Raw genomic sequence first — 25242 nt, forward strand, 5'->3', positions numbered from 1 at the left:
GCTTCAAGCTGTTTCTTTCCGCGTCCGGTGCCTGCTGCGAGCAACGCGCAGTTCTAGGGGCGAAGCCGAGAACTACTTCTCGTGGAGCTGAGGTTCAGCGGTGTGTGTGTGGGACACTCACAATAAACATCATAAATAAGTAAATTCTCTAAGAGGCTGCGTAGCAAAATGGAGTCTGCATCCAGATTTATTGGGTTTCAATCCCAGATTTGCCACTTACTAGCTGTGTTACCCCGAGCAAATTGCTTCATCCTTCTGTGCTTCACTTTCCTCCTAAGTTAAATGAGGATCATCATAGTGTCTACTTCAGAGTTGGTGTGAGAGTTGAATGAGGTCAGTGTCTGGTATTCAGTACGTGCTTTATAGGTGTTAAATAAAAAATACGTAGAAGGCTAGTGGGTGAGGTGTTTGATTCTCACCGAACACCATGCTGTGTGCGGGGTTACGGTTGAGGAAAGACAAACTTCACCTTTGTGACATGTCTCTCAAATGAGGTGAAGAGGGCTTCCCTGGTGGCGCAGTGGTTGAGAGTCCGCCTGCCGATGCAGAGGACATGGGTTCGTGCCCCAGTCCGGGAAGATCCCACATGCCGCGGAGCGGCTGGGCCTGTGAGCCATGGCCGCTGAGCCTGCGCGTCCGGAGCCTGTGCTCCGCAAGGGGAGAGGCCACAACGGTGAGAGGCCCGCGTACCGCAAAAAAAAAAAAAAAAAAAAATGAAGAAATAAGCGGGTCATGACCAGCATTTTCAACAAAATACAATGGAGAAAAAAATCAGTGCATTGTGTACAGAAAGCTAAGTATTGTTTTGGGAAACTCCCCCCATTTGTCTACTGGGTGTGGAAGATTGTATTTTCCAAAAAATGGCTACAGAAATAGTTCCAATTTTGCCAGTCCCTATCAAGAGGCAGACTCCAATTCTTCACTTGAACTTGAGCAGGATTTGTTTAACAAACAGAATGTGGCAGGAGGGATGCCGTGTGAATTCCAAGTCTAGGTCAGAAACTAGAATACATCTTTTGCCTGGTGCTAGCTCGCTCTCTCCCTCTTTCTCAATTCCAGGATACTCTGAGCCCAGCTGCTATGTTGTGAGGAAGCCCAAGCCATGTGAGGAGTCTCCCAGATAAGGTCCCAGCTGAAACCAGCATCAACCACCAGAGAAGTGAGTGAACATTGAGATGATTCCGGCCCCCAGGCTTTGAGCCGTCCCAGCTGACACCAAGAGGAGCAGGGAGAGAACTGTTCCCATCAAGCCCGGCCCAAACTGCAGGTTTGTGAGCAACATCGATGCCTTTGTTTAAAGCCAGTAAACTTGGGGGTAATTTGTGATGCAGCCATAACACCTGGATCACTGGGTCACATGTGAAATTTGTATCTTGCTGTGGGTTGTGTAAAAAATCATTGAAAGCCACAGCTGTAGTGGCAAGTCCTCACAGTAAGCAAAGAAACAGATGAACAGAATCATTTTAGCCAGGAACACCTGCTACAGGGAGTAAACCAGGGTCATAGGACAGAGTCACCAGAGTTGGGGCAGGGGAGGGAATTGGCTTTAGGTTACGTGGTCGGGGATGGACTCCCAGAGAAGGGGACATATGAACTGCGACCTGAGTGATGAAAAGGAAACAAAAAGGAAACAAAGCACCAGGCAGAGGAAAGAGTAAGTTCAAAGGTGTTAAGCAGGGAAGAGCTATGGAGTGGATTGGCTCCAGATCTTCCGGAGTCAAGAGAACTTGCCCGCAAGACTGGATTCCATCCTTCTCTGAGGAAGAGAAAGGATGCTTCTGGGTGTTTGGCCCAAACACCTGTTGGGTGGTGGGTGGTGGTGGTGGTACTGGTGGCCAAGGCGGGTAAGGGAGCAGGCTTGGAGGTGGAGGGCTGCATGAAATGGAAAGCTTGGGGAAGTTCCCAGTGCCTGGAGGCTGACCACGTGGAGCTACCAAGAGGGTAGTTGCAGGACTTCCCTGGCGGCCCAGTCGTTAAGACTCCGTGCTTCCACTTCAGGGGACGTGGGTTCAATCCCTGGTCAGGGAACTAAGATCTCGCATGATCCACGGCGTGGCAAAAAAAAAAAAAAAAAAAAAGAAAGAAAAGAAAAGGTAGTTGCTTGGCTATGAGTCTGCAGAGACATTTGAGCTGCAGATAAAAATCCGGGCGTCGTCAGGGTGCAGCCAATATCAGGTGACAGCTCTCCTCGGGGAGAGTATGGAGAGGACAAGGTCTGCGGACTAAGTTCTGAGACCCACCAATTGCAGACGTTGGAGAAGAGAGGAGAAGCCGGCCAGATTGAGAAGGCACAGCCAGGGAGAGAGGAGAGAAACTACAGCAGAGGCGTCAAGATTTCCACTGACCATCCAGAATCTGACAGGTCCCCAAGCCCAAGCCTGGAGCCACCTTCCTCCTTAGAGCTTACTTTCATGGGATAATTTTTGCCAAGACCCCAGGGACTGCTCATGTTGTAATATTTTTACAGCGATCATGGAGCTGGGGACACCCTAAGACTAATATATTTATTTAGTCTTCCCCGGGTCACAGATTCCTTTGAAATCTAATGAGAGTAATGAGACAGGCTCTTCTTTGAAAAACGTACCCAACAGGCACACATTTTTGGATTTCAGGACCCCAGAAGGCCATCCCCAGATTTTCAGGTTAAGAAGCTCCACAGCCTTTATCTCATAGGGTGGCTAGCAGATGTATAAGTGATGACACCTTAGTTTCCTGCAGAAATGTCGGTGTCCGGGCATGGAGCTGGGTCTCCAGAGTCAGCGCTTATGGCATCGCTCACCGTCCCGTTAGCTGAGCATTTGATGCTGAGATTGCTCTGTCACCATCAGCTACGTGACCTTTGGTGGCAGGGGCTGGCCTTCTCTGTGCCTAAAGGCGGGCACAGTGCTGAGTGAGGTGAAGAAGAGATAAGACCATGGGTTCCGTTTCTGGCTCTGCAGTTCACCTATGACCGTAGCAAGTTCTTAACCTTTCTAAGTCATGGGCTAATGATAGCTCTCTTATCAGCTGGGAAAGGTTTTTCAAGAGTTAAGCCATTCCAGGTTGCACAACCAGAGCCTGAAATATATAAATGCTCGTGTCAAAAAGGCCACTCACCTCACTTCCAAAAAATAAAGAGAAAACCACTCACAGCCATTAGGATGGCTACTATTTAAAAAAAAAAATCAGAAAATAACAGTTGTTGGTGAGGACATGGAAAAACTGGTTGGTGGGAATGTAAATTGGTGCAACTTCCCTGGAAAAAAACACTGGCTATTCCTCAAAATACTGAAAACAGAACTACTGTATGACCCAGCAATTGTACTTCTAGGTATATACCCCCCAGATTGAAAGCTGGGACTTGAAGATGTTTGTATAACCAGCATGATTGACAGTAGCCAAAAGTTGGAAGCAACCAAGTGTCCACTGATGGATGAATGGATAAATAAAACGTGGTGCATGCAAACAGTGGAACAGCATTCAGTCTTTAAGTAAGGGAATTCTGCCACATGCTACAATGTGGATGAATCTTGAGTATATTATGCTAAGTGAAATAAGCCAGCCATAAAAAGACAAATACTGCACGATTCCACTTATATGAGGTCCCTAGAGTAGTTGAATTCAGAGACAGAAAATAGAATGGCAGTTACCAGCGGCTGGGTGTGGGAGTGATGATGTCAGTGTTTCATGGGGACAGAGTTTCACTTTGGGAAGATGAAAAGAGTTCTGGAGATGGATGGTGGAGATCGTTGCACAACGATGTGAATGTACTTAATGGCACTGAACTGCACGGTTAAAAACAGTTTAGATGGTAAATGTTTTGTTGTGTATATTTTGCCACAAAAATAGACATATATATATTTTTTCAGACATGTATTTTTTTATGCACAATTTCTATTCTTTTTCTGTAATATCTTTTTAAAAATTTTTTATTTATTTACTTTTGGCTGTGTTTGGTCTTCGTTGCTGCATTCGGGCTTTCTCTAGTTGTGGCGAGCGGGGGCTACTCTTCATTGTGGTATGCGGGCTTCTCATTGTGGTGGCTTCTCTTGTTGTGGAGCACGGGCTCCAGGCGTGAGGGCTTCAGTAGTTGTGGCTCGCAGACTTAGCAGTTGTGGCTCACGGGCTCTAGAGCACAGGCTCAGTAGTTGTGGTGCACGGGCTTAGTTGCTCCGTGGCATGTGGGATCTTCCCGGACCAGGGCTCGAACCCGTGTCCCCTGCATTGGCAGGCAGATTCTTAACCACCGTGCCACCAGGGAAGTCCCTGTAATATCTTTATTGGAGTATAATTACTTTACAATTTTGTATTAGTTTCTGCTGTACAACAAAGTGAATCAGCTATATGTATACACATATCCCCATATCCCCTCCCTCTTGAGCCTCCCTCCCACCCTCCCTATCCCACCCCTCTAGGTGGTCACAAAGCACTGAGTTGGTCTGCCTGTGCTATGCAGCTGCTTCCCACTAGCCATCCATTTTACATTTGGTAGTGTATACATGTCAATGCTACTCTCTCACTTCATCCCAGCTTCCCCTTCCCCCACTGTGTCCTCAAGTCCGTTCCCTATGTCGGCGTCTTTATTCCTCCCCTGCCACTAGGTTCATCAGTACCAGTTTTTTAGATTCCATATATGTGTGTTAGCATACGGTATTTGTTTTCCTCTTTCTTTCTTACTTCGCTCTGTATGACGGACTCTAGGTCCATCTACCTCATTACAAATAACTCAAATTTCATTCCTTTTTGCAGACATGTATTTTTAAAAAGCAAAGCAATACACTGGGTTTGGAGGGTGGGGAATGGGGTCTTAAGCATGAGCTGAACAAGGTAACAAAGATGATGAAATAAATGGTCCTGGGTGATTGCTTGTGAGAAACAATTTTTTTTTAATTTAATTTAATTTATTTATATTTTGGCCATGCCACGTGGCGTGTGGGATCTTAGTTCCCCAACCAGGGATGGAACCCGGGCCATGGCAGTGAAAGCACCGAGTCCTAACCACTGGACGACCAGGGAGCGTCCAAACAATTTTTTTCCTTTTAATTTCCGAAAGGCCCCTTCTTGGCTCACAGACCCTTCTGGAAAACTGACAAGATCAGTGGACCTTCCACTTAGAAATATACAACTTTGCATAAAATTTCTGGGACTTCCTATAACCTCTGAAAACCACCCATTATCTCCTGGTTGAACAGTCCAGAGGAAAAACAGAGGAAGTGAGAATCAGGAGAGCAATCATCCATCATCAGTCATCCTTGGGGGAGAGAGAGGAGTGGCCTAGGGGCTGGGGGGTGTTGCTAAGGATGCTCCGCTTCCTTTCCTGGAGCTGGTGACTCATAGATGTTCACTTTTCAAAAAGCCATGGAGCTGTACACTTTTGTACATGACTTGTACGCAAATGGTATACGCCATCTCAATAAAAAATAAAACAGCAAAACAAAGTATTTTAATATCCAACCTATAAGAAAGAGGCTTGGGCTTCCCTGGTGGCGCAGTGGTCGAGAGTCTGCCTGCCAATGCAGGGGACATGGGTTCGAGCCCTGGTCTGGGAAGATCCCACATGCCGCGGAGCAACTGGGCCCGTGAGCCACAATTACTGAGCCTGCGCATCTGGAGCCTGTGCTCCGCAACAAGAGAGGCCGCGATAGTGAGAGGCGTGCACCGCGATGAAGAGTGGTCCCCGCTTGCCACAACTAGAGAAAACCCTAACACAGAAACGAAGACCCAACACAGCCATAAATAAATAAATAAATAAAGCAAACTGTCAACACGTAAAAATAAATAAACACTAAAAAAAAAAAGAAAAGAAAAAGGTTTGACAGGAGATTCTCCAAAGTATTGACAATGGCACGCATTGCTACCGAGTAGGACCATGGCACCCTCCACTATGCCAAATGTTTTTGTATTGCTTAAACTTTGTGTTTTACAATCACTATAAATTCTTTTGTCATGAGGAAAAAACAATTAGTAAACATTTTTTTCTGCCCACAGTGGGTTTTTTTACAATAAATTTATTCATTTTTGGCTGCTTTGGGTCTTGCTGCACGCGGGCTTTCTCTAGTTGCAGTGAGCAGGGGCTACTCTTCGTTGTGGTGCGCGGGCTTTTCATTGCGGTGGCTTCTCTTGTTGCGGAGCACGGGCTCTAGGTGCACGGGTTTCAGTAGTTGAGGCTCGTGGGCTTTAGAGCGCAGGCTCAGTAGTTGTGGCGCATGGGCTTAGTAGCTCTGTGGCATGTGGGATCTTCCCGGACAAGGGTTCGAACCCATGTCCCCTGCATTGGCAGGCGGATTCTTAACCACTGCACCACCAGGGGAGTCCCACCCACAATGGGTCTGATTAGAACTTTCTGCCACAGTGGCAGTGTTCTGTATCTCTGCAGCCCAATAGGGTAGCCACCAACCACATGCAGCTACTGACCATGAATTAATTTCAGTTGATTTACATCTAAATGGAAATTGCCACAGGTGGCTAGTGGCAATAGTATTGGATAGTGCCAGTGTAGGGCAGAGCTTAAGGGCGTTTATTGTAATATTCTTGTCACCTTTCTGTAGCTTGGAACATTGTTCAAATAAGTCCATTTTAAAAGAGAGATCTATTTTAGGGCTTCCCTGGTGGCGCAGTGGTTGGAGAGTCCGCCTGCCGATGCAGGCGACACGGGTTCGTGCCCCGGTCCGGGAAGATCCCACATGCCGCAGAGTGGCTGGGCCCGTGAGCCATGGCCGCTGAGCCTGCGTGTCCGGAGCCTGTGCTCCGCAACGGGAGAGACCACAACAGTGAGAGGCCCGCTAACCGCAAAAAAAAATAAAAAAGAGATCTATTTTAAAACTTCAAGAGTAGTACAGTAACAAAGACCAGACACAGATGCTTTGGCATAATCATAAGGTAGCTTTATTAAATTCCTTTACTTTCTAAAAAACGATTACAAAAAGGAATACTTCATTTAAGTGTAATACTGTCTTTATGGACGTACCGTGGTTGGAAAGTGAAGTTAAAGGTCATGAATACACGTGAGAAGAGAGTGGGATCAGAGGCAGGACCCCCTGTAGCCTACCATGCCAAGTCCAGTGGGTAAGCTGGGGAGAAGGGAACACAGGGATAACTATGGACTTATAGGGGGTGTCAATGAACTGCTTCTAAAAGCTTAAAAGAAACACACCCACCGGCTCCAGGGCCAGACACACAGGCACACAACGCTTGTACCGCTTCTCAAAGCTGCCCAAAGCTGTGGCCTTCTGTCAGTGGTCATCCCCAGTCAGCTTGGGTTTCCTTTCCTCGACATTTACACACACACACACACACGCACGCACACGCGCGCGCACACACACACACACACACACACACACTGGGGTGTCTCTCTCCTTTGACCATTTAAGCTCTCTTGACTTGGGTACCATCCCTTCCATCAAAATCAAAGCAAGCCAGACTCCATCAAGCCAGGAAACCTACTTTTCTAGGAGAGAAGCCAGCACTTGGCTGTATTGAATGAACGTGTAAGTGCCGAGGGTTTGCTCTGTCCTGCTGGGGTTTTGGCTTCCACCCCAGCAGCTAGGCTGAGAACTGGACAAGAGAGGGCAGGACACCTAAGAACTAGGGATCTTACTCCCTGGTCACAAGGCACTTTTCGACGCTCGGAACCTGTCCCCCTTCCCCCCTCCCTTTTTTTTTTTTTTTTTTTTTTGGTCACAAAAGGAAGGAACAGGAGAGAAAACTTTGTTGAGATTCTGGGGACAAAATAGGCCATGCAGGAAACTACGTGTGTTGAGAGAGCCCCGTTTCCAGCAGGCTCCGTTCCAGGCAGCTCTGGAAAGCCTGTACGTTGTTAAAAAAAAAAAAAAAAAACCCAGCTGGCCCTTGTTTGGTTTTCGGCAAAGCCCTGTCTCTTTAAGTTTGCACTGGGAGCCCTTGGGGGCAGCCAACTTTTAATCGAGCACACATGGAGTTTTTGGAACTGGTCCTATGCCTTGCCAACAATCTCATGCCCTGTTTTCTTTCCTTTGAGGAGAGAAATTCTGGAGTCTGGGGAGAAAAAGGATGGCCCTGCTACTGGCGTTCTAAGCCTAGGGATGCAAGGACCACTCTGGGGACTGGATTCATTTCCTGCATCTCCACATCTAAAGGATTTTCTAGGAAAATGAGTATGTGCCAGGGCCCCCACGTGGGGAGGGGACGGATTTCTGGGTAATCTCTCGATATGAACTACTTGCACACCTTGGCTGCTGGGTCCTGAGGCCCCCCACCTGAATGAGGGCGTGGGAGACGCTGGCAGTGGCCACGTGAAGGCAGAAGAAACGACTAAACTTCCTGCCCCGGGTGACAAAGACAGGGTCTGCTTTGTGAAGAGACCAGAAGAAAATTCCACCAAGAAAACCGTCTGGGGAGGGGGAAGTAGACAAAATGCTATTATATACCGAACAGTTAAATGTAGGGGAGCGAGCGGGGGGCGCATGAGGCCACTCCATAGGTGATCCGTGCGTAATCACGTTGAGGATTAAAATGAAAATATGCGATTCCAGTGACTTTCAAATTTTACCCCCCTTCCCCGAACATGATTCAGAAATCCAATATTTTTCCCTCTCACCCTCCTCCATCCTTAATTGCCAGTGGATTGTTCTCAGCGTTCTTCGCAAACCCACGCCCCAGCATCAGCCGCTGGCGCCAGTTTATATAAGAATTTAGCTTCGGTCTGCGCTGCGGCTGCTTTGAGCCGGGGTACTGGGAAAAAACCTGCTTTCGGCTGAAGCCTCAGAGCTGTCGGGGGCTCCCTGGGGAAGCCGAAGAAAACCCCACTTGCATTTGAGACTTGGGCCTTGGTGGGTAGAGTGGGGGCCGGCCAGGGAGGGGATGAGGGACCAGGGATGGTTCGCTCTGGGGCTGCCTGGCCCCCGGGAGAGGCGCCTCGGGCCCCTCTGACGGCTACTCTTCTGCGGAGGATGACGCAGGACTCTCCTCATCCGACATCGGGGCAAACTGAAACGAGAGGCAGAATTCCTTTTGTTTGGCATCCTTTCCTGTGCTGTGAGGCGCCGACTTTGTTGGCTGGCCCCGCGCCTGCCGTGAGTGAACAAGAGGCCTTGGTTTCTTGGCCTCAAGGAGGTGACGTCGGGGAGATGCTTCGGAGCAGCTCACAGATGAATGCAGTGGAGGGTTTTTCCTGAGGGATAAGGGGTGGAAGGCAGTGAAAGTGGAGAGTGGGCGGTTGGGGAGGGTGACGTCTGAGCTGAAGGATGTTAGGGGTCCAGCCAAGGGGCAGGGCGTTCCAGGCAGAGGAAAACAGCAAGTGCAAAAGCCCTGAGGCAGGAGCGGCGACCAGGCCAGTGTGGCTGGAGCAGAGTGAGCGAGGGGGAGAGGAAAGAGAGTGGGGGGAGGTGAGGGGTGTTGAGCAGGGCTTGGTGTGCTCTGGAGATGACTTCTGCTTTTTTCTCTAAGTGGGGTGGGAGCCACAGAGGGCTGTGAGCAGAGGAGGGATGTACCCCGACTCAGGTGCTCACAGTGGCCTCTGGCCGCTGTGGGGAGAACAGAGTGGAGGGGACAGTGAGGGTGGGAGCCAGGGAAGCAGAGTGGAGGCAGCGGCAATGGTCCAGGGGAACAGTGATGGAAGAGTGGGATTCATCCCTCAGGAGCCCTGGGAAGCAGGACCACAGATCAGACAGCAGGACGCCACCCAGCCCCATCACCCCCCATTTTCCAGCTGAGGACATGAAGGCCCACAGCTGATCCCAAGGGGATCCCCTAAGCACCACAACTGAGGCTCAGGTGTCCTAACAACACCCTACGCAGTGAAGGCGGAAAGACTCGGAGCCTCAGGAAGAAGCTGGAAGCCAGTCAGGACCCAAATGGCTTTGGTCTCAGCAACCTTTTCTCTCCTAGACCATCTGGGGAATCGCTGTGGTTGACGCCCACCACGCCACCCTTGAACCTGGCCCCAGACGTGCCTGGGGAGGCCGGGGCAGGTACAAGGTAGGGGTGAAGAGGAGGGGGCAGAGGGCTCCTGCCCGTGGTCTGGATTCAGACCCCGAGGTCTCTCCGCCCCTTCCTGTCTGTGAGACTTTGGGCCAGGAGTGTAACCATTCAAAGCGTCAGCTTCCTCACCTGAGAAATGGTAATAGTAACAGTACTTTATGCAACTGAATTGGGTTATTGTGGAAGGTTCCAGAAATCATGCTTTGGGAGGCATGCCAAAGTCCTCTGTGTGGTAATTAAGAGCATGATTTGGAGCTAGACAGATCCGGGTTCGAATACCGTGATGCCAACCATAACCATGCAGTCTCAGCTCTCGTGCCTTATTTCCTCGCGGGGGCACCGTGAAGGTTCAACAAGCAGCTGACCATGCAGCCCTTGGGATGGTCCCCATACACCATCCCTTCCCAGAGCCCCGCACCCGCTGCCCTGCCCGGGCCGAGACTCACCGAGCACTTGATGTTCATGCGAGAGTACAGCATGGATGCAATTTCACTGTGTCCTGCATCCAAGGCCACCATCAAAGCCGTGCTCCCGTCCTGCAAAGCATCAGTTGCTATGCTGACACCCTGCACCATGTTCCCGCCCTCCCCGGAGTGCGCCTGGGTGGGGACTCACGCGGTCGGTGATAGAGATGTTGCAGCTCGGCACAGCCAGCAGCAGCGCCGTGATCTCCTTGTGGCCGTGCTCGCAGGCACACATGAGGGCCGTGGAGCCGTCATCATCTTGGACGTTGACGTCCGCCTCGCAGGCAAGCAGGGCTTTGACCACGTCCACCCGCCCGTGGCTGACCGCCAGCATCAGGGCTGTCTGCCCCGCCTGGGTAGGGCAAGGAACAGCTTATGGATCATGCAGCCTCCAGAGCATGACACCCCTGCTCCGGAACCATCCATGGTTCCTGAGTACTCTGGCGCTAACAGCACCTCCACTCACGGGCCTCCTTCTGTATCTCAAATAATCCTTCCTACCACTGGGCCTTTGCACTTGCTGATCCATCTTCCTCCTCCTGGCTCCTCCCTCAGGTCTCAGCTTAAATGTCTCCTCCTCGGGGAGAAGCTCTGTGCCTCCCCACGGCTATGCCCACTTAAATCAGATTCCTAACTCACAGGTGCAAACGTAAGTAAAATGTGTTAAGCTAAGAGTTGTACACTTTTCTGTCTGCCAGTTAAACTTCACTGTAAAAAAAAAAAATCAACATCCATCAGCGGATGAATGGATAAAGAAATTTATATATCCATACTACAGAGCATTATTCATCCTTAAAAAGAAATGAAGGCCTGAAGCATACTGCAATATGGATGAACCTTGAAAATATTGTGCTCCATGATAGGAGCCAGACACGAAAGGACACAATACTACATGATTCCATTTATATGAGATATCCAGAACAGGCAAATCCATAGAGACAGAGAGCAGACTGGAGGGGGGCCAGGGGCTGGGGAAGTGAGGATGGGAGTGACAGCTGTGGGTGCCGGGTCTCCTATCAGGGTGTAAAGATGTTCTGGAGGTAGACAGAGATGCGGGTTGCACAGCATTATGGATCGATTTGTTCACTTTAAAAGGGTTAATCTTATGTGCACTTCACCTCAATTTTTAGAAAAGTAAACCACCTGGGCATACATCTGGAAGGACGAAAACTCGAATTCAAAAAGATACATGCACCCCAATGCTCATAGCAGCACTTTTACAACAGGCAAGACTTGGAAGCAACCTAAGTGTCCATCGACAGATGAATGGATAAAGATGTGGTACATATATACACAATGGAGTATTACTCAACCATAAAGAAGAATGAAGTAATGCCATTTGCAGTAACATGGGTGGACCTAGAGATGACCATACTAGGCGAAGTAAGTCAGAGAAAGACAAATATTATCATATGATACCACTTATATGTGGAATTTAAAAAAATGATACAAATGAACTTATTTACAAAACAGAAACAGACTCACAGGCATAGAAAACAAATTTATGGTTACCAAAGGGGAAAGGTGGGGGGAGGGATAAATTAGGAGCTTGGGATTAACAGATACAAACTACTATATGTAAAACAGATAAACAACAAGGTCCTACTGTATAGCACAGGAAACTATATTCAATAGCTGGCAATAATCTATAATGGAAAAGAATCTGAAAAAGAACATATATGTAAAACTGAATCACTTTGCTGTACACCAGAAACTAACACAACGCTGTAAATCAACTATACTTCAATTAAAAAAAAAGTAAGCCACCAAGAAAAAAATTTTAATTAAAAAAAATCAGTAAAAAAGCAAGGAGGGTCTGCCTGTTATGCACCACGGCAGCACCTCCCCCTTTTCCTTTGCTGCGGTAAGGCTGCTGCTAATCTCTCCCTTCCTTGCTATTCCCACGGGGTCCTGGGTGCCCTGCTCTTCTGCCCAGATACCCATCCATGCCCCAGTCACCTCCACAGTCTCCCAGCTTCTGCTCCCCAACATACAGCCGAAGGGAGATTCCAAACCAGAAAGCAGCCCTCGCCCCTGCCCTGGTGGCTTCCCACAGCCCTGGGTCCAAACCCCTGCTAAGCCTCCAATGCGTGAGCTCCTGGAGCTCCTGGCTGGCTAGTGAGCTTTGGGAGGGTGGGGACTGTGCCTGCTTGTCAAACATTTAAGTCCCCAGCGTCCAGTTGCTGGTCAATAAATTACCAAGCAGGATGTGGGATGGTGTCGGCTTAAGGAAAGCTGAGGACCCCCATGTCTTCCCACACCCATGAGGTTCTGTATCAGAGGCACCCTGGCCGGCAGGTCATTAAGAATGGGGCTCTCGGGGGCTTCCCTGGTGGCGCAATGGTTGAGAATCCTCCTGCCAACGCAGGGGACACGGGTTCGATCCCTGGTCCGGGAGGACCCGCATGCCACGGAGCAGCTAAGCCCGTGCGCCACAATTACTGAGCCTGTGCTCTGAAGCCAGTGAGCCACAACTACTGAGCCAGCGAGCCACAACTATGAGCCCACATGACACAACTACTGAAGCCCACATGCCTAGAGCCCATGCTCTGCAACAAGAGAAGCCACCACAATGAGAAGCACACTCACCGCAACGAAGACCCAATGCAGCCAAAAATAAATAAATAAAATAAAAAATAAAAAAAAAAAGAATGGGGCTCTCGGGACTTCCCTGGAGGTCCAGTGGTTAAGACTCTGTGCTTCCACTGCAGGGGGTGCAGGTTAGATCCCTGGTTGGGGAACTAAGATCCCACATGCCATGTGACACGGCCAAAAAAAAAAAAAAAAAAAAGAATGGGGAGCTAGACCCCCAGGTTCAAGTCCCCCCCTCCTCTAGTTTGACCTTGAGGAAATGAATACGTCTCTGAGCCTTGGTTTCTTTGCCTGTGGAGTGGGGATTCTCCCCTTGGGCTTGGGTATGGCCAGGACTTAATAAATGGGAAGAGTTATCCCGGTCTGCAGCGCCGAGGGCCCGTACCTGGCTGGCTCTGGCATTGACATCTCCGAGCCGGAAGAGCTGCAGGACAGTCTCGAGGTCATGCTGGGTCTTCAGGGTGGCCAGGGCGGTGAGCATGATGGGGCTGTAGCCGGCGCGGTTCTGCTTGTCTACCTGGCAGACACCTGAGGGGAGGGGACCGGGAGGACAACAGGCCTCAGACACCCCCGATGCTGGCCAGGTCTGCCTTAAGGCTGGGGGGGTGGTCCCCGAGGACCAGGTCATGTCTCTACCATCAGCCTGGAAGCCTTGTTCACGACCATAATGAGCACTGGGAATCATGCCTCCTCCAGCAGTCTAGGCCTGGCCTAATTACTCCTTTTTCTTGGACTGAGAACCCCATTCTGGCCTAGGGTCTCCATCTCTATTATGGGAGGGGCTCCTAAAGGTGTAGACTGTGCCTCGTCCATCAGACTGGGGCCCCCTGGATGCTGGCACCCACATTTAGGGCTGAAAGGAGAACCTATGTCTCCCCCATTGATCTGGAAGAGTCCCTAGTCAGTTTCCTCCATGAGACTGTGGGCTCTGCCTCCTTCATCAGACTGACTAGGGGGCTATGTCTTCCCCATTACACTAGGGGAAAGCAAATTTCTTCATGTCGAATTGAGGACCACATCTTCTCTCCAAGCCCCAGGCCAGAGGCCACATCCACGTCTTTCCCTCAGACTAGGGTTCCAGAGGTGTCACTTTCATTATACAGGGGTCATTGGTTGGGGGGGGAGGGAAGGGCCACATATTTTCCCTAAGACCATGTCTGCCTTTTCCAGTACACCGGGGCCACAGGTGGGGCCTGTATCCCCCTCACCTCAGACTGGGAGAGCAGCGTCTCCCCCATCAGACGGGGAGGGCAGCATTTCCTCCATCAGACTATGAGGGTGGCCTCCCCCACAGACCAGGAGGGCAGTGTCTCCCCGGCCCCCGCCCCGCCTGGCTCACCGCTGTCGAGCAGCTGCCGCACCACGGGGAAGTTGGCGTGGGACACGGAGTAGTGCAGTGCAGTGTTGCCGTTGCTGTCGGCGATGTTGACCACATAGTCCAGCAGCCGCGCCGACATGGCCCGGAAGGTGACCAGGTGGCGCCGCACAAGCTCTGGGTGGGCATCGCTGCGGCAGGCCAGGCGCAGCCACTCCTGCAGCACCGTGGTGTAGGCCACTTTCTGGATGCAGATTGGGAAGGAAAGGGGTGTGAGGGCCACGGAAGCCCACCCCATCCCAGACGAAGACCCCCAAGGGGAGTGCAGACACCCCACCCTGAACCTGAGCCTTGAGGGGAAGCATGGGTGCCCCACCCCAATGAGCCCCCCTGGAGGAAAATGCAGTGTCCCCTGCCCTGTACAAGAACCCTAAAGGGAAGTGTAGACACTGCAGTACCAGGTACACCCCCAGAAGAAGGTGTGAGCATCTCCACCCTGGATGTGACCTTCAAAGGCATGTGTAGACACCCATCAAGGGAAATATGGCAGCCCCTTCCCTCAAGCCCCCGAAGGAACAGGAACCAAGGCTGGGCTTGCCGGCGGGCAATCGTCCTTGGCCCCTCCCTGCCTCCCTGGAGCCTCTCCAAAGACCAAGACTCAAGCCTCGGAGCCCCCCACAAGCTCCCAGCTAGGATCCTGGGGTCCCCATGATCCAAAGCACAAGGAGAAGCCAGGGTGAGGGTGGAAGGGACAAAGCCCTCCCCGCCCCGCTTTCAGGCCCAGGGCCCCACCATACCAGCTCCCGTTCGGTGAGGGCATTGGGGTTCTCCAGGTACTTCTCCAGGGCCAGGCAGGCTGAGATGAGGTCGGGGCTGAGCTCCATCCTGCTGGTGGCAGACAAACGGGGAGTTGATCTTGGAAGCACCCACCTCAGCCTCCTGGGTGCCCCCTACTCCCCACATCCAGCTGGGGTGCTCGGAGAGGCCCTCAACACTCTCCACCAAGGCACTCACCCAGTCCTGCCAGGGCTCACCTGAGTGGTAGAATCTCAGACCCCCTTCCCTGGGGACATAATTTTACACAGCACCCCAAGGGGCAGACATGGGGAGCACACAGACCACAAGAGAAAGTGGACACGTGGGCCAAAATTTATTCCAAGTGGCCAGCGGCAGATGGAAAATCTTTCTCTGAGGACAGATTTTTTTTTTTTTTATCAGGGGAAAAACAAAAAGAGACATACACAGGATGGACAGGTGTGGCAAATGTCCCAAAGAAGGTGGATTGCTTAAGGACAAACTTGGTCTGCCCCTTAAACCCAAACCTGAACAGCCCAAATTGCCCCCATCAGGCCCTTTATCAAAGCCTCCGGACCTTCAGATGCCCAGAAGGAGAAAGTGCTTGTTCACTAATTCAGACTAAGGTGGGCATGACTGATGGGAGGTTCCCTCAGAGGGTTTGAATGGTGGGATCTGAGGTCACCCCAGGCCCTGCCTAAATCCCTCCCACACAGAAAACTGACCGGATCTCCTCTTCCGCACTTGATCCCGATGCCCCCTCAGCTGTGGGCGCCTGCTGAGACTCCCGGGACAGCTGGCACTCCTCCCGGCTGATCTTGGCCTTTGCCGTCTCCTTGGGCCTGAGCTGGGGGGCTTCAACCACACTCGGAACCCTCTCCTCCGGCTCTGGGGCCTCGTTCTCTGTACTGTCATTGTCCGAGAAGTTCTCTGCTGTGCTGGAATCCTCGGATGAGGACTCATACCTGGGGGAGACGCTGCAGGTGGTGGGGAGGGTCATTTGACCTCTCTGGGCCTCAGTTTCCCCATCTGTTAAATGGGGGTAATGGCAGTATCTAGCTCACAGGGCTCCAGGGATGCAGCTTATAGCACCTGGCACACAGTAAGTGATCAACAAACACTGGCCGTGATTGTGATCATGCTTGGGGGGGCCAGGGAGGGACATTGCTTTTCCCTTCCACCCTTTGGTACCTCTTACACTTTGCTCCTTACACAGGTGTTATACTGATTCAGACCCTTGTCCCACTGCAAATAGGACCCTCATGCTTCTTGCTACCTCCAAACACATCTAAACTTCTGGGCCTGGCATTCAAGGCCCCCAACTGGCCCGGTTCCCTAGGCCTCCCCTTTTTTTTTTTTTTTTTGCGGTACGCGGGCCTCTCACTGTTGTGGCCTCTCCCGTCGCAGAGCACAGACTCCGGACGCGCAGGCTCAGCGGCCATGGCTCACGGGCCCAGCCGCTCCGCGGCATGTGGGATCCTCCCGGACCGGGGCACGAACCCGTGTCCCCTGCATCGGCAGGCGGACTCTCAACCACTGCGCCACCAGGGAAGCCCCAGGCCTCCCATTTTTCACGTCACTGCTTCCTCCCACCCCTGAGCCTTTATCCAGGCTGTGTCCTCCATCAGGAGACCCCACCCCTCCCACTCTGCACCTCGCAAGCTTCTGCTTGTCCTGCAGCACATGTGCTCCCCTCCGTCAGTTATTTCCTTGGTCCCCCCACTGCCTGAGCATCCCCCATCATTGCTCCAGTCATGTCGTGTTGATCTCGCCTATTCGGGCCCAAGATCGCAGCGGACCAGGAGCTCCATCAGGGCAGGGAGCCGAGTCCGGCACCTCCCGAGGGGTAGTGTGGTACAGTGGTTGCAGCACAGCCTCTGGAGCCAGCCCACGGGGCCTCGTTGTGCCTCCGTTTCCTCGTCTGTCTACTGTGCTTTGGTTAAATGAATGAACCATAAAGTGAGGGGCTCACACCAGGTTCTCTCACCTGCCGTTGACCCCCACGAACTGGAGGCTCCTCCGGCGGGTCTCGGGGTCTGCGGGCTCCTCTTTCCGCTTCATGATGGATGGCACACCTGCCGGGGGCCCTCCTGGTGGGGGAGCGTGGTGTCGTGAGGGTCTCCCAAAGCCAGACCCCATGTCGGGCCTCTGGCACCTGACCCTCTCGGTGGCCGCCCCCATTTACCTGCACCCCCGGCTTCCTCTGACTCCAACTCCTGTGGGGCTGCTTGCCTGGTAGGCTCCCTGTTGGTGGCGTCGTGGGCAGGCACCAGGCCTGTGTTCTTCTCTGGCTGTGCGAGGGAGTCCCCCTCAGACTCCGGGTGTGACAAGGATGACTCTGCAGGAGCCTGTGGGAGACCTGAAGGGGCAGGAAAAGACGTGCTTACTGTGGGTAACAATAGCAAAACAAGAACAGTAACAACAGCTACCTCCTGGCGGGGGCGCTGGGTCACATACCCCAGGCCAAGGGCTAATTCTTGCATTATTTCATCAAATCTTCCCAGCCCGTGCAGAAGTTGGATTATTTACCGATGAGGAAATTGAGGCACACAGATTGCCTGAGGTCACCCAGCAAACAAGTAGCAGAATCCATTCCAACCCTGGTTTGTTGCCTGCCTCGCAGCGGGTCAGGGTCAGGGAAGACTACGAGACCCCATAATCCTGGCTTGTGACCCCCTCCGACTTCATACTAAGTAGTGTCTGGAAACTATAGCCAAGCATAGTGGTCATGGTCGGGACTCATATCTCCCACAAAAGAGCTGTGTGACCTCAGGCAAGTCACTTAACCTCTCTGTGCCTTGGACAAACACCATTTCCTACATCATGGCATTGTGCAGACTAAAGACAGCAATGTGAGGGAGAGAGCTTAGAACAACACCTGCACATCAAGAGCACTTGAAGAGCATTTGTTAATTCAAGAGAATTGTAAACTATATTTTGATAAGATTTAATACTATACTTTTTTTTAACAGACGTAGGGTTGTGCTGTAGATAACATTTTGTATTTCACTTCCTTCTTCTTTACTTAATATAAAGCAGGGGATTTCCCTGGTGGCGCAGTGGTTAAGAATCCATCTGCCAATGCAGGGGACACGGGTTCGAGCCCTGGTCCGGGAAGGTCCCACATGCTGAGGAGCAGCTAAGCCCGTGTGCCACAACTACTGAGCCTGTGCTCTAGAGCCCACGAGCCACAACTACTGAGCCCCCGCGCCTAGAGCCCATGCTCCACAACAAGAGAAGCCACCGCAGTGAGAAGCCCGCGCACCGCAACAAGGACCCAACGTAACCAAAAAATAAATAAGTAAATAAATTAAAAAAAAGAAATTAAGTGGGTGTTCCTTTTAATAATCATGAAAAAGAAACAATAAGGGCTATTAGAAAGTGAAAACTAAACCCCCCCGCCCCAGGTGGAGTTTCAGTTTGGGCCAATGAAAAAGCTCTGGGAATGGAGGGTGGGGACAGTTGCACAACAAAGTGAATGAGCTTAATGCCACTGAGCTGGACACGCAAACGTGGCAAAAATGATACCTTTTATGTTATGTATATTTTTTCATCATTAGAAAAAACCCCGCCCAGTTTGGTCTGAGAACAAAGGTGACATTATAGGACCTGGGCCCCAAGGGTGCCCACTGCACAAACGGGAGTGGGCTTGGCAGACAGCTCCAGCCCCGGATCACCAGCCTGGAGCTAGAAACAAAAGTCCAGTTGCCACCTGGAGTGGCTGCCCGGGTCTCGGAACCCACTCAGGTTCCTCCCCCAACCCCTGCCCCGGCCAGGCCACGTGTGGCTCCTGTGTCACCACTTCTCCAGGATGTCCCCTTCCTGCCAACTGGCCGGGGGCTCTGCAGACCAATTCATTTTAATTCCCTTTAACGGTTAACTTTTTTTGACATCCACAGTAACTACTTCCTCAAGTCCATGGGCAACACTCAACTTGAGCTAAGAACGGGGAGTAAACACTCAGCAGAAGTAAAGCACGTAGAACGGATAAGACATTGGCCATGAATGCTTCCGACAGCGCCCCAGCCCAGTCGGGCCAGGCGGATTCCTGAGCGGGGAGCTCCAACTCCCATGGGGAACCAAGAGCAAACACCGGGTTTTTACATGAATCTCCAGCTTGTTTTTTAAACCGTGTCAATAAATTCACATCCAACAAACAAACAAAAGCACTATGTGAGTGGAATTTATCAGGAGGCAGATGGGCCACTTCACGGTCTCACGGTTGCCCAAACTCAGGCCTCCTGATGTAAACACCTGGGATGTTTGTTACTCAGCAAATCAGACAATGCTCAGTGAAAGAAGCCAGTCACAGAAGGACAAATACTGCATGAATCCACTTATATGAGGTTCCTAGAGGAGTTAAATCCATAGAGACAGAAAGTAGGATGGTGAGTGCCAGGGGCTGGGGAGTGAGTGTGTGATGGGGCAGAGATTCAATTTGGGAAGATGGAAAAGTTCTGGACACAGATGGTGGGGATGGTTGGACAGCAGTGTGAATGTGCTTATTGCCACTGAACTGGACACTTAAAAATGGTTAAGAGAGTAAGTTTTATGTTATATGTATTTTACCGCAATTTTTTAAAATGTGAAAAAAAAAAAAAGGTGAAGTGGTGCAGCTGTATGGCCCGTTCTGCCCGGAGGGAAAAGCATGGCTCCTTCCAGCTTGAGAAGTTCAAGGTCAGACACCGCAACACTAAAATAACAAAACTGTTAACAGTTATTATTGTTATTCTACTGGGAGATGGAGCAAACTGTTACCAAAATTTATAAGAAGAACAAAAGTCCATGGCCAGCTAATTTTACAGAAATGGGCAGGGATGGGGAAGCTGGCTTAGGAGAGAGTAACACATATTCCCAAAGTCACAATAATTAAATCAGCAGGGCATGGTTGCAAGAAGAAATGGGCCAAAGGAAAGGAGTTCCAGCACAGACCCTGTCTGAAAGGACTTGGGGTAAAGCAGAGGGCTTTCCACAAATCAGTGGTCAAGGGTGAGCTCTGTGGGGTGGTGTAGGGAAAGCAGCTTACTCTGCCCAAGAAAGATCAGGCTGGATCCCTACCTCACACCTTATGCAAAAAAATAAACTCCGAAGGACTAATAGGAAGGCACAATGACAAAGCTACAGGAAGAAAAGAAGGCAGAATGTCAGTGGCCTCAAGAAGGGGAAAGATCCCTTTAGAAACCTCTCTGAGCACTAACCATATATGAAAAGTATGAAGTGATCTCACTTAAATGTGGAATAAAAAAAAACAAAAACAAAACAGAAAAACCTCAGAGATACAGAGAACAGATTGATGGCTGCCAGAAGCAGGGGATGGGTGGGATGGGTAAAGGTGGTCCAGAGGTACAAACCTCCAGGTATAAGATACAGGCATACCTTCTTTTAGTGGGCTTCACTTTATTGTACTTCGAAGATACTGCATTTATTTTACAAACTGAAGGTCTGTGGCAACCCTGCATCGAGCAAGCCTATTGGCACAATTTTTCCAACAGCCTCTGCTCCCTTTGTATCTTTGTGTCACATTTTGTTAATTCTCACAATATTTCAAGCTTTTTCATCATTATTAGATTTGTTATGGTGACCTGTGATCAGTGATCTTTGATGTGACTATTGCAAAAATGTTATGACTCGCTGAAGGCTCAGATGATGGTTAGCGTTTTTTAGCAATGAAGTATTTTTTAATTAAGGTATGTACATTATTTTTTTAGACATAATTCTACCACACACTTAATAGACTACACTACAGTGTAAACATAACTTTCATATGCACTCGGAAACCAAAAAAATGTGTGGCTCGCTTTACTGCAGGGGGTCTAGAACCGAACCCGCAATATCTCTGATGTATATTTGAAAGTTGCTAAGAGAGATCTTAAAAGTTCTCATCACGAGAAAAAAAACCTGTAACTCTGTGAGGTGATGGATGTTAATTAAACCTATTGTAATCATTTTGCAGTATTACGTATATCCAATCATTAATTTGTATACTTTAAACTGATATGTTATATGTCAATTATATCTCAATAAAGCAGAAAATATCAAAAATTAAAAAAAGAAAAATACGATGGGTTTAACTACATCAACATGAAGATTTCTATTTGGTTAAAAAAAAAAAAACTCTTAGACAAAGTTAATCTACAGAAGAATACAGGCTGTGGGAAGATAGTCATAAGCCAAAAACAGGCAAGGGATTACTTTCTGGAATAGGAGTCAACAAGATTTTTCTGTAAAGGGCCAGATAGTAAATATTTTGGGCTATGCAGGCTATAAGGTCCGCTGCAAATAGTACAAAAGCAGCCCTAAACAGTACATAAATGAGTGGGTGTGGCTGTGTTCTAATAAATTAGAATTTCATATAATTTTGCTCATATCACACAATGTTATTCTTCTTTTCACATTGTTCAACCATTTAAAAACATAAAAACCATTCTTAGCTCATGGGCTATATAAAAACAGGCAGTGGGCTGGATTTGGCCCTGCAGGCTGTAGTTTGCCAACCTCTATTCTGAAATATGCCAGGCACATCTCAAACTTACCCAAAGAAAAATGGACAAAGGCTAAAACTAAGCAACTCACCAAGGATTCTTGTTAAACTTATATGGTGATGCTCAACCTCACCAGAAATCAAAGGAATGCAAATTAAAACAAGGAGATATGAAACGAACACAACATCGTAAAACAACTCTACCCCAATTAAAAAAAAAATACAAAAACGAAAAAAAAAACAAGCAGATACCACCTTGCACCAGTGTCAAATGGGCAAAAAATTAGAAAGATAGGTAAAACTGTATGTTAATGCAGATGTAGGGAAGTGGGCACTTCAGGCCCAAGCATGGCCGCTGGGAACGTGGACAGGGAGACCTTTTCCGAAGAGGATAAGACAAAATCTGGAGTGAAGTTGTACATTCCCTGTGACCCAGCAGGCCCACCAGAGGGGACATGTGAGGATGGCGCCATACTGTTCAAAGCGGCCAGGAGCTGGAAGTAACCCAGGGGCCCACCAAGCGGGGGGGCGGGCGGGGGGGGGGATCAGATAAGAAAGTGTAGCACGTACCTAGGGCAGAAATCTACGCAGTCATTAAAAGTGACAAACCAGATTTATAAACATCAGGGTGGAGAGTTCCAAAATAGTGTGTAGAGAGGAAAAAATAAGAAACAGAATGAGATTTTTTTTTTTCCCTGAAGCACAATACCATTTTAGGAAATTAAACAAGCATAGGGCATAGTTTTCAAGAACACTCAAATATCTAAATAAGCTTCTGGAAGATGGGTGGCAAGGAAAGATATTACAGTGGGGTGGAGGTGTATGACTGAGCAGCGGCCCATGGACATGGTTTTTACATTTTTAAATGGTTGGGAAAAAATCAAAAGAAGGATTCTCTTTGGGACACGTGAAAATTATAGGAAATTGAAATTTCAGTGTCCACACGTTAAGCTTTATTGGTACACAGCCATGCTCTTTCATTTATGCATTGGCTAAACCTGCTTAAGTGCTACAAAGGCAGAACTGAGAAGCCAAACTCATCAAAATGTATACATTAAAAATGTGGGGCTTCCCTGGTGGCGCAGTGGTTGAGAGTCCGCCTATCGATGCAGGGGACACGGGTTCGTGCCCTGGTCCGGGAAGATCCCACATGCCACGGAGCAGCTGGGCCCGTGAGCCATGGCCGCTGAGCCTGCGCATCCGGAGCCTGTGCTCCGCAACGGGAGAGACCACAACAGTGAGAGGCCCGCGTACCGCAAAAAAAAAAAAAAAAAAAACATTTAAATCACTTGGCCAACCTGTACACGGAGGGTGTGTGTTTAGCAATTTGGGAACAGACATCATGGTCCTTAAAAATGCCCTTCCGCAGTCCAGAGGGCCCAAGTTCGATCCCTGCTCCAGGAACTCAGATCCCTGGAAGCCACTTGGCGAGTCCAAAAAAAAGGGGGTGGGGGGATCAAGGGTTCCCATAGAAGGACATTTGCATAGCATCTTTGACAGTAAAGAGTCACCCGGCTATTAAAAAATAAATAGCATGTCCCAAGAATTTTTTTTGGCCGCGCCTTGCAGCTTTCGGGATCTTAGTTCTCTGATCAGGGATTGAACCCACAGCCTTGGCAGTGAAAGCATAGAGTCCTAACCACTGGACCGCCAGGGAATTCCCCCAAGAATTTTTAACAATGTGATGAAATGGCCCTGGGATAATGTTAAATTAAAGAAATCAGAGAGTTTAAATCCTGGCTTTGAAAACTGTGGGCAAATTCCTTTACCTCCCAGTGCCTCAGTTTTCTCATCTGTAAAATGGAGATAAAAACACTACCCACCTCATAGCGCTGCTGGGGGTGTAAATGAATTAAAATACAAAAAGGGCATCAGATAATGCCCTGGGCCATTGTAAGGGCTACCTAAATGCTTTTAAATATAAAATAAAGCAACACAACAAATTCCATCAGCTATATGTTGCCAGACTTGAAAAATACATATTATTTTCTGCATTAAAAAAAATCAGAAGGGGGCTTCCCTGGTGGCGCAGTTGTTGAGAATCTGCCTGCCAATGCGGGGGACACGGGTTCGAGCTCTGGTCTGGGAAGATCCCACATGCCGCGGAGCAACTAGGCCCGTGAGCCACAACTACTGAGCCTGTGCGTCTGGAGCCTGTGCTCCACAACAAGAGAGGCCGCGACAGTGAGAGGCCCGCGCGCCGCGATGAAGAGTGACCTCCACTCGCCACAACTAGAGAAAGCCCTCGCACAGAAATGAGACCCAACACAGCCAAAAATAAATAAATAAATAAATATCAGAAGGAAAGAAGCAAAAGTGTTGACAGCAGCTGTGTCTGGGTGGTGGTGGGTTTATGGGGCTTATATTTTGTGTTCTAGATTCATCTGTACTTTCCAAACCTTCCACAAACAATATGAATTGCTTTCATAGGACTATGTTTCAAACAGGAGCACAGGAAATTTCAAAGCCTTGGAGAGATCTCACGGATGCACCTGCCTGGCTACCCCTTCTCCCACTAATCTCTCTGTGGTGCCTTTGAAAGGTGAGGGGTGAATGAGACTTTATGGGGTCTCCAGGCCTCTACCTGCCCCACCCACCTTTGCCAGCCTAAGGGGGAGGCTGCCTCTCACCTTCCCTGCCCTTGGCTGCAGCAAGCAAATTCTAGATGTCAGAGAGGCTGGGCTCCTTCCTGCCTCCTCCTCCAGGGAGTCCTCCCTGACCTACCCATTGAGCTGACCGACCTAAAAGAACACATGGTCCGAACACTCATCAAGGTCTTCCCTGGCGGTCCAGTGGTTAAGACGCCATGCTTCCACTGCAGGGGGCGTGAGTTTGATACCTGCTTGGGGAACCAAGATCCCCGCATGCCTTGTGGTGTGGCCAAAAAATAGAAAAACAAATACACAAACAGAAACCACTTGTCAAGCAGCCACCCGGCTGCTTCTTTCCTTTCACATCTTGGTTCAAAGAGCAACCTACCAGCGCCTGGTACCATACTGAACACTCACACCAACTGATGCATTTAAGATCACACTGATCTGGTGACATCAGGTTGTCAGGACCCCCAATTTGCAAATTTGGCACAGAGAGGTTAAACAACTTGCTCAAGGGCACAAAGCTAGGGAGCAGGGAAACCAGAATTTGAACACAGGCCGCCACCCCATCCAACCACCACCCACCTCGTGCCCATTTTATTTGCTCCAAACGTGTTCTCTGAAATTATTTTTCTTCACGTGTTTTTGGTGGTCTCTTATTTGTTTATCGCAGGGGCTTTTGTCTATCTTGTTCACTGCTGTGTCCCCAGTGCCTCAGAAGAGTCTGGCACATAGCAGGCACTCAGTAAATGTCTGCCAGATGAGAAGGTATCGAAATGAATTAGCACACACCAGTTCCACTCAAGCAAGGCAGAGATTAGGGCTGGCTACAGCAAGAAGGAGTTAAGTGAGACACAAAGAAGAACTTTCTCAGGGGCGGTAGCTTGCACAGGGTGGGGACATTGCTAGGTCTGTGTGTTCTGCAGGCAGAAGGCCCCAAGGCTGCCCTGAGAGGCATGTCTGGAATGGAGGTTGCCTCTCAAGAGATCTCGAGGCTGGGCAGGGCGGGGCCTCTGGCTGGGGGCCAGGGTCGCAGGGCTGGGTGTTTGGGATAGACAGAGCAGA

General features: G+C 49.7%; 1 protein-coding gene and 1 long non-coding RNA gene across 5 annotated transcripts in view; one reads left to right on the forward strand and one right to left on the reverse strand.

The window, feature by feature from the left end:
- Nucleotides 1-19404, forward strand: LOC116751253. Its single transcript, XR_004349222.1, has 3 exons — nucleotides 1-333; nucleotides 1060-1267; nucleotides 19002-19404. It is a non-coding gene; the product is annotated as an uncharacterized LOC116751253 (long non-coding RNA).
- KANK2 (KN motif and ankyrin repeat domains 2) overlaps nucleotides 6842-25242 on the reverse strand; it is a 22932-nt gene continuing 4531 nt past the window's right edge. Inside the window, exons 4-12 of one of the 4 annotated variants that reach the window (XM_032626905.1) lie at nucleotides 17288-17461; nucleotides 17090-17192; nucleotides 15828-16067; nucleotides 15105-15195; nucleotides 14332-14551; nucleotides 13378-13520; nucleotides 10552-10752; nucleotides 10383-10472; nucleotides 6842-8943 (exon numbers count right to left, since the gene is read on the reverse strand). In XM_032626905.1, coding sequence (XP_032482796.1) covers nucleotides 8890-8943; nucleotides 10383-10472; nucleotides 10552-10752; nucleotides 13378-13520; nucleotides 14332-14551; nucleotides 15105-15195; nucleotides 15828-16067; nucleotides 17090-17192; nucleotides 17288-17461 — 1316 coding nt within the window. In that variant the 3' untranslated portion in view covers nucleotides 6842-8889. Of the gene's footprint in view, nucleotides 8944-10382; nucleotides 10473-10551; nucleotides 10753-13377; nucleotides 13521-14331; nucleotides 14552-15104; nucleotides 15196-15827; nucleotides 16080-17089; nucleotides 17193-17287; nucleotides 17462-25242 lie in introns of all 4 variants that reach the window. The other 3 variants (XM_032626903.1, XM_032626906.1, XM_032626904.1) reach the window with 3 other exon arrangements.

The sequence above is a fragment of the Phocoena sinus genome, chromosome 3, assembly GCF_008692025.1.
Source record: "Phocoena sinus isolate mPhoSin1 chromosome 3, mPhoSin1.pri, whole genome shotgun sequence".
Lineage (NCBI taxonomy): Eukaryota > Metazoa > Chordata > Mammalia > Artiodactyla > Phocoenidae > Phocoena > Phocoena sinus.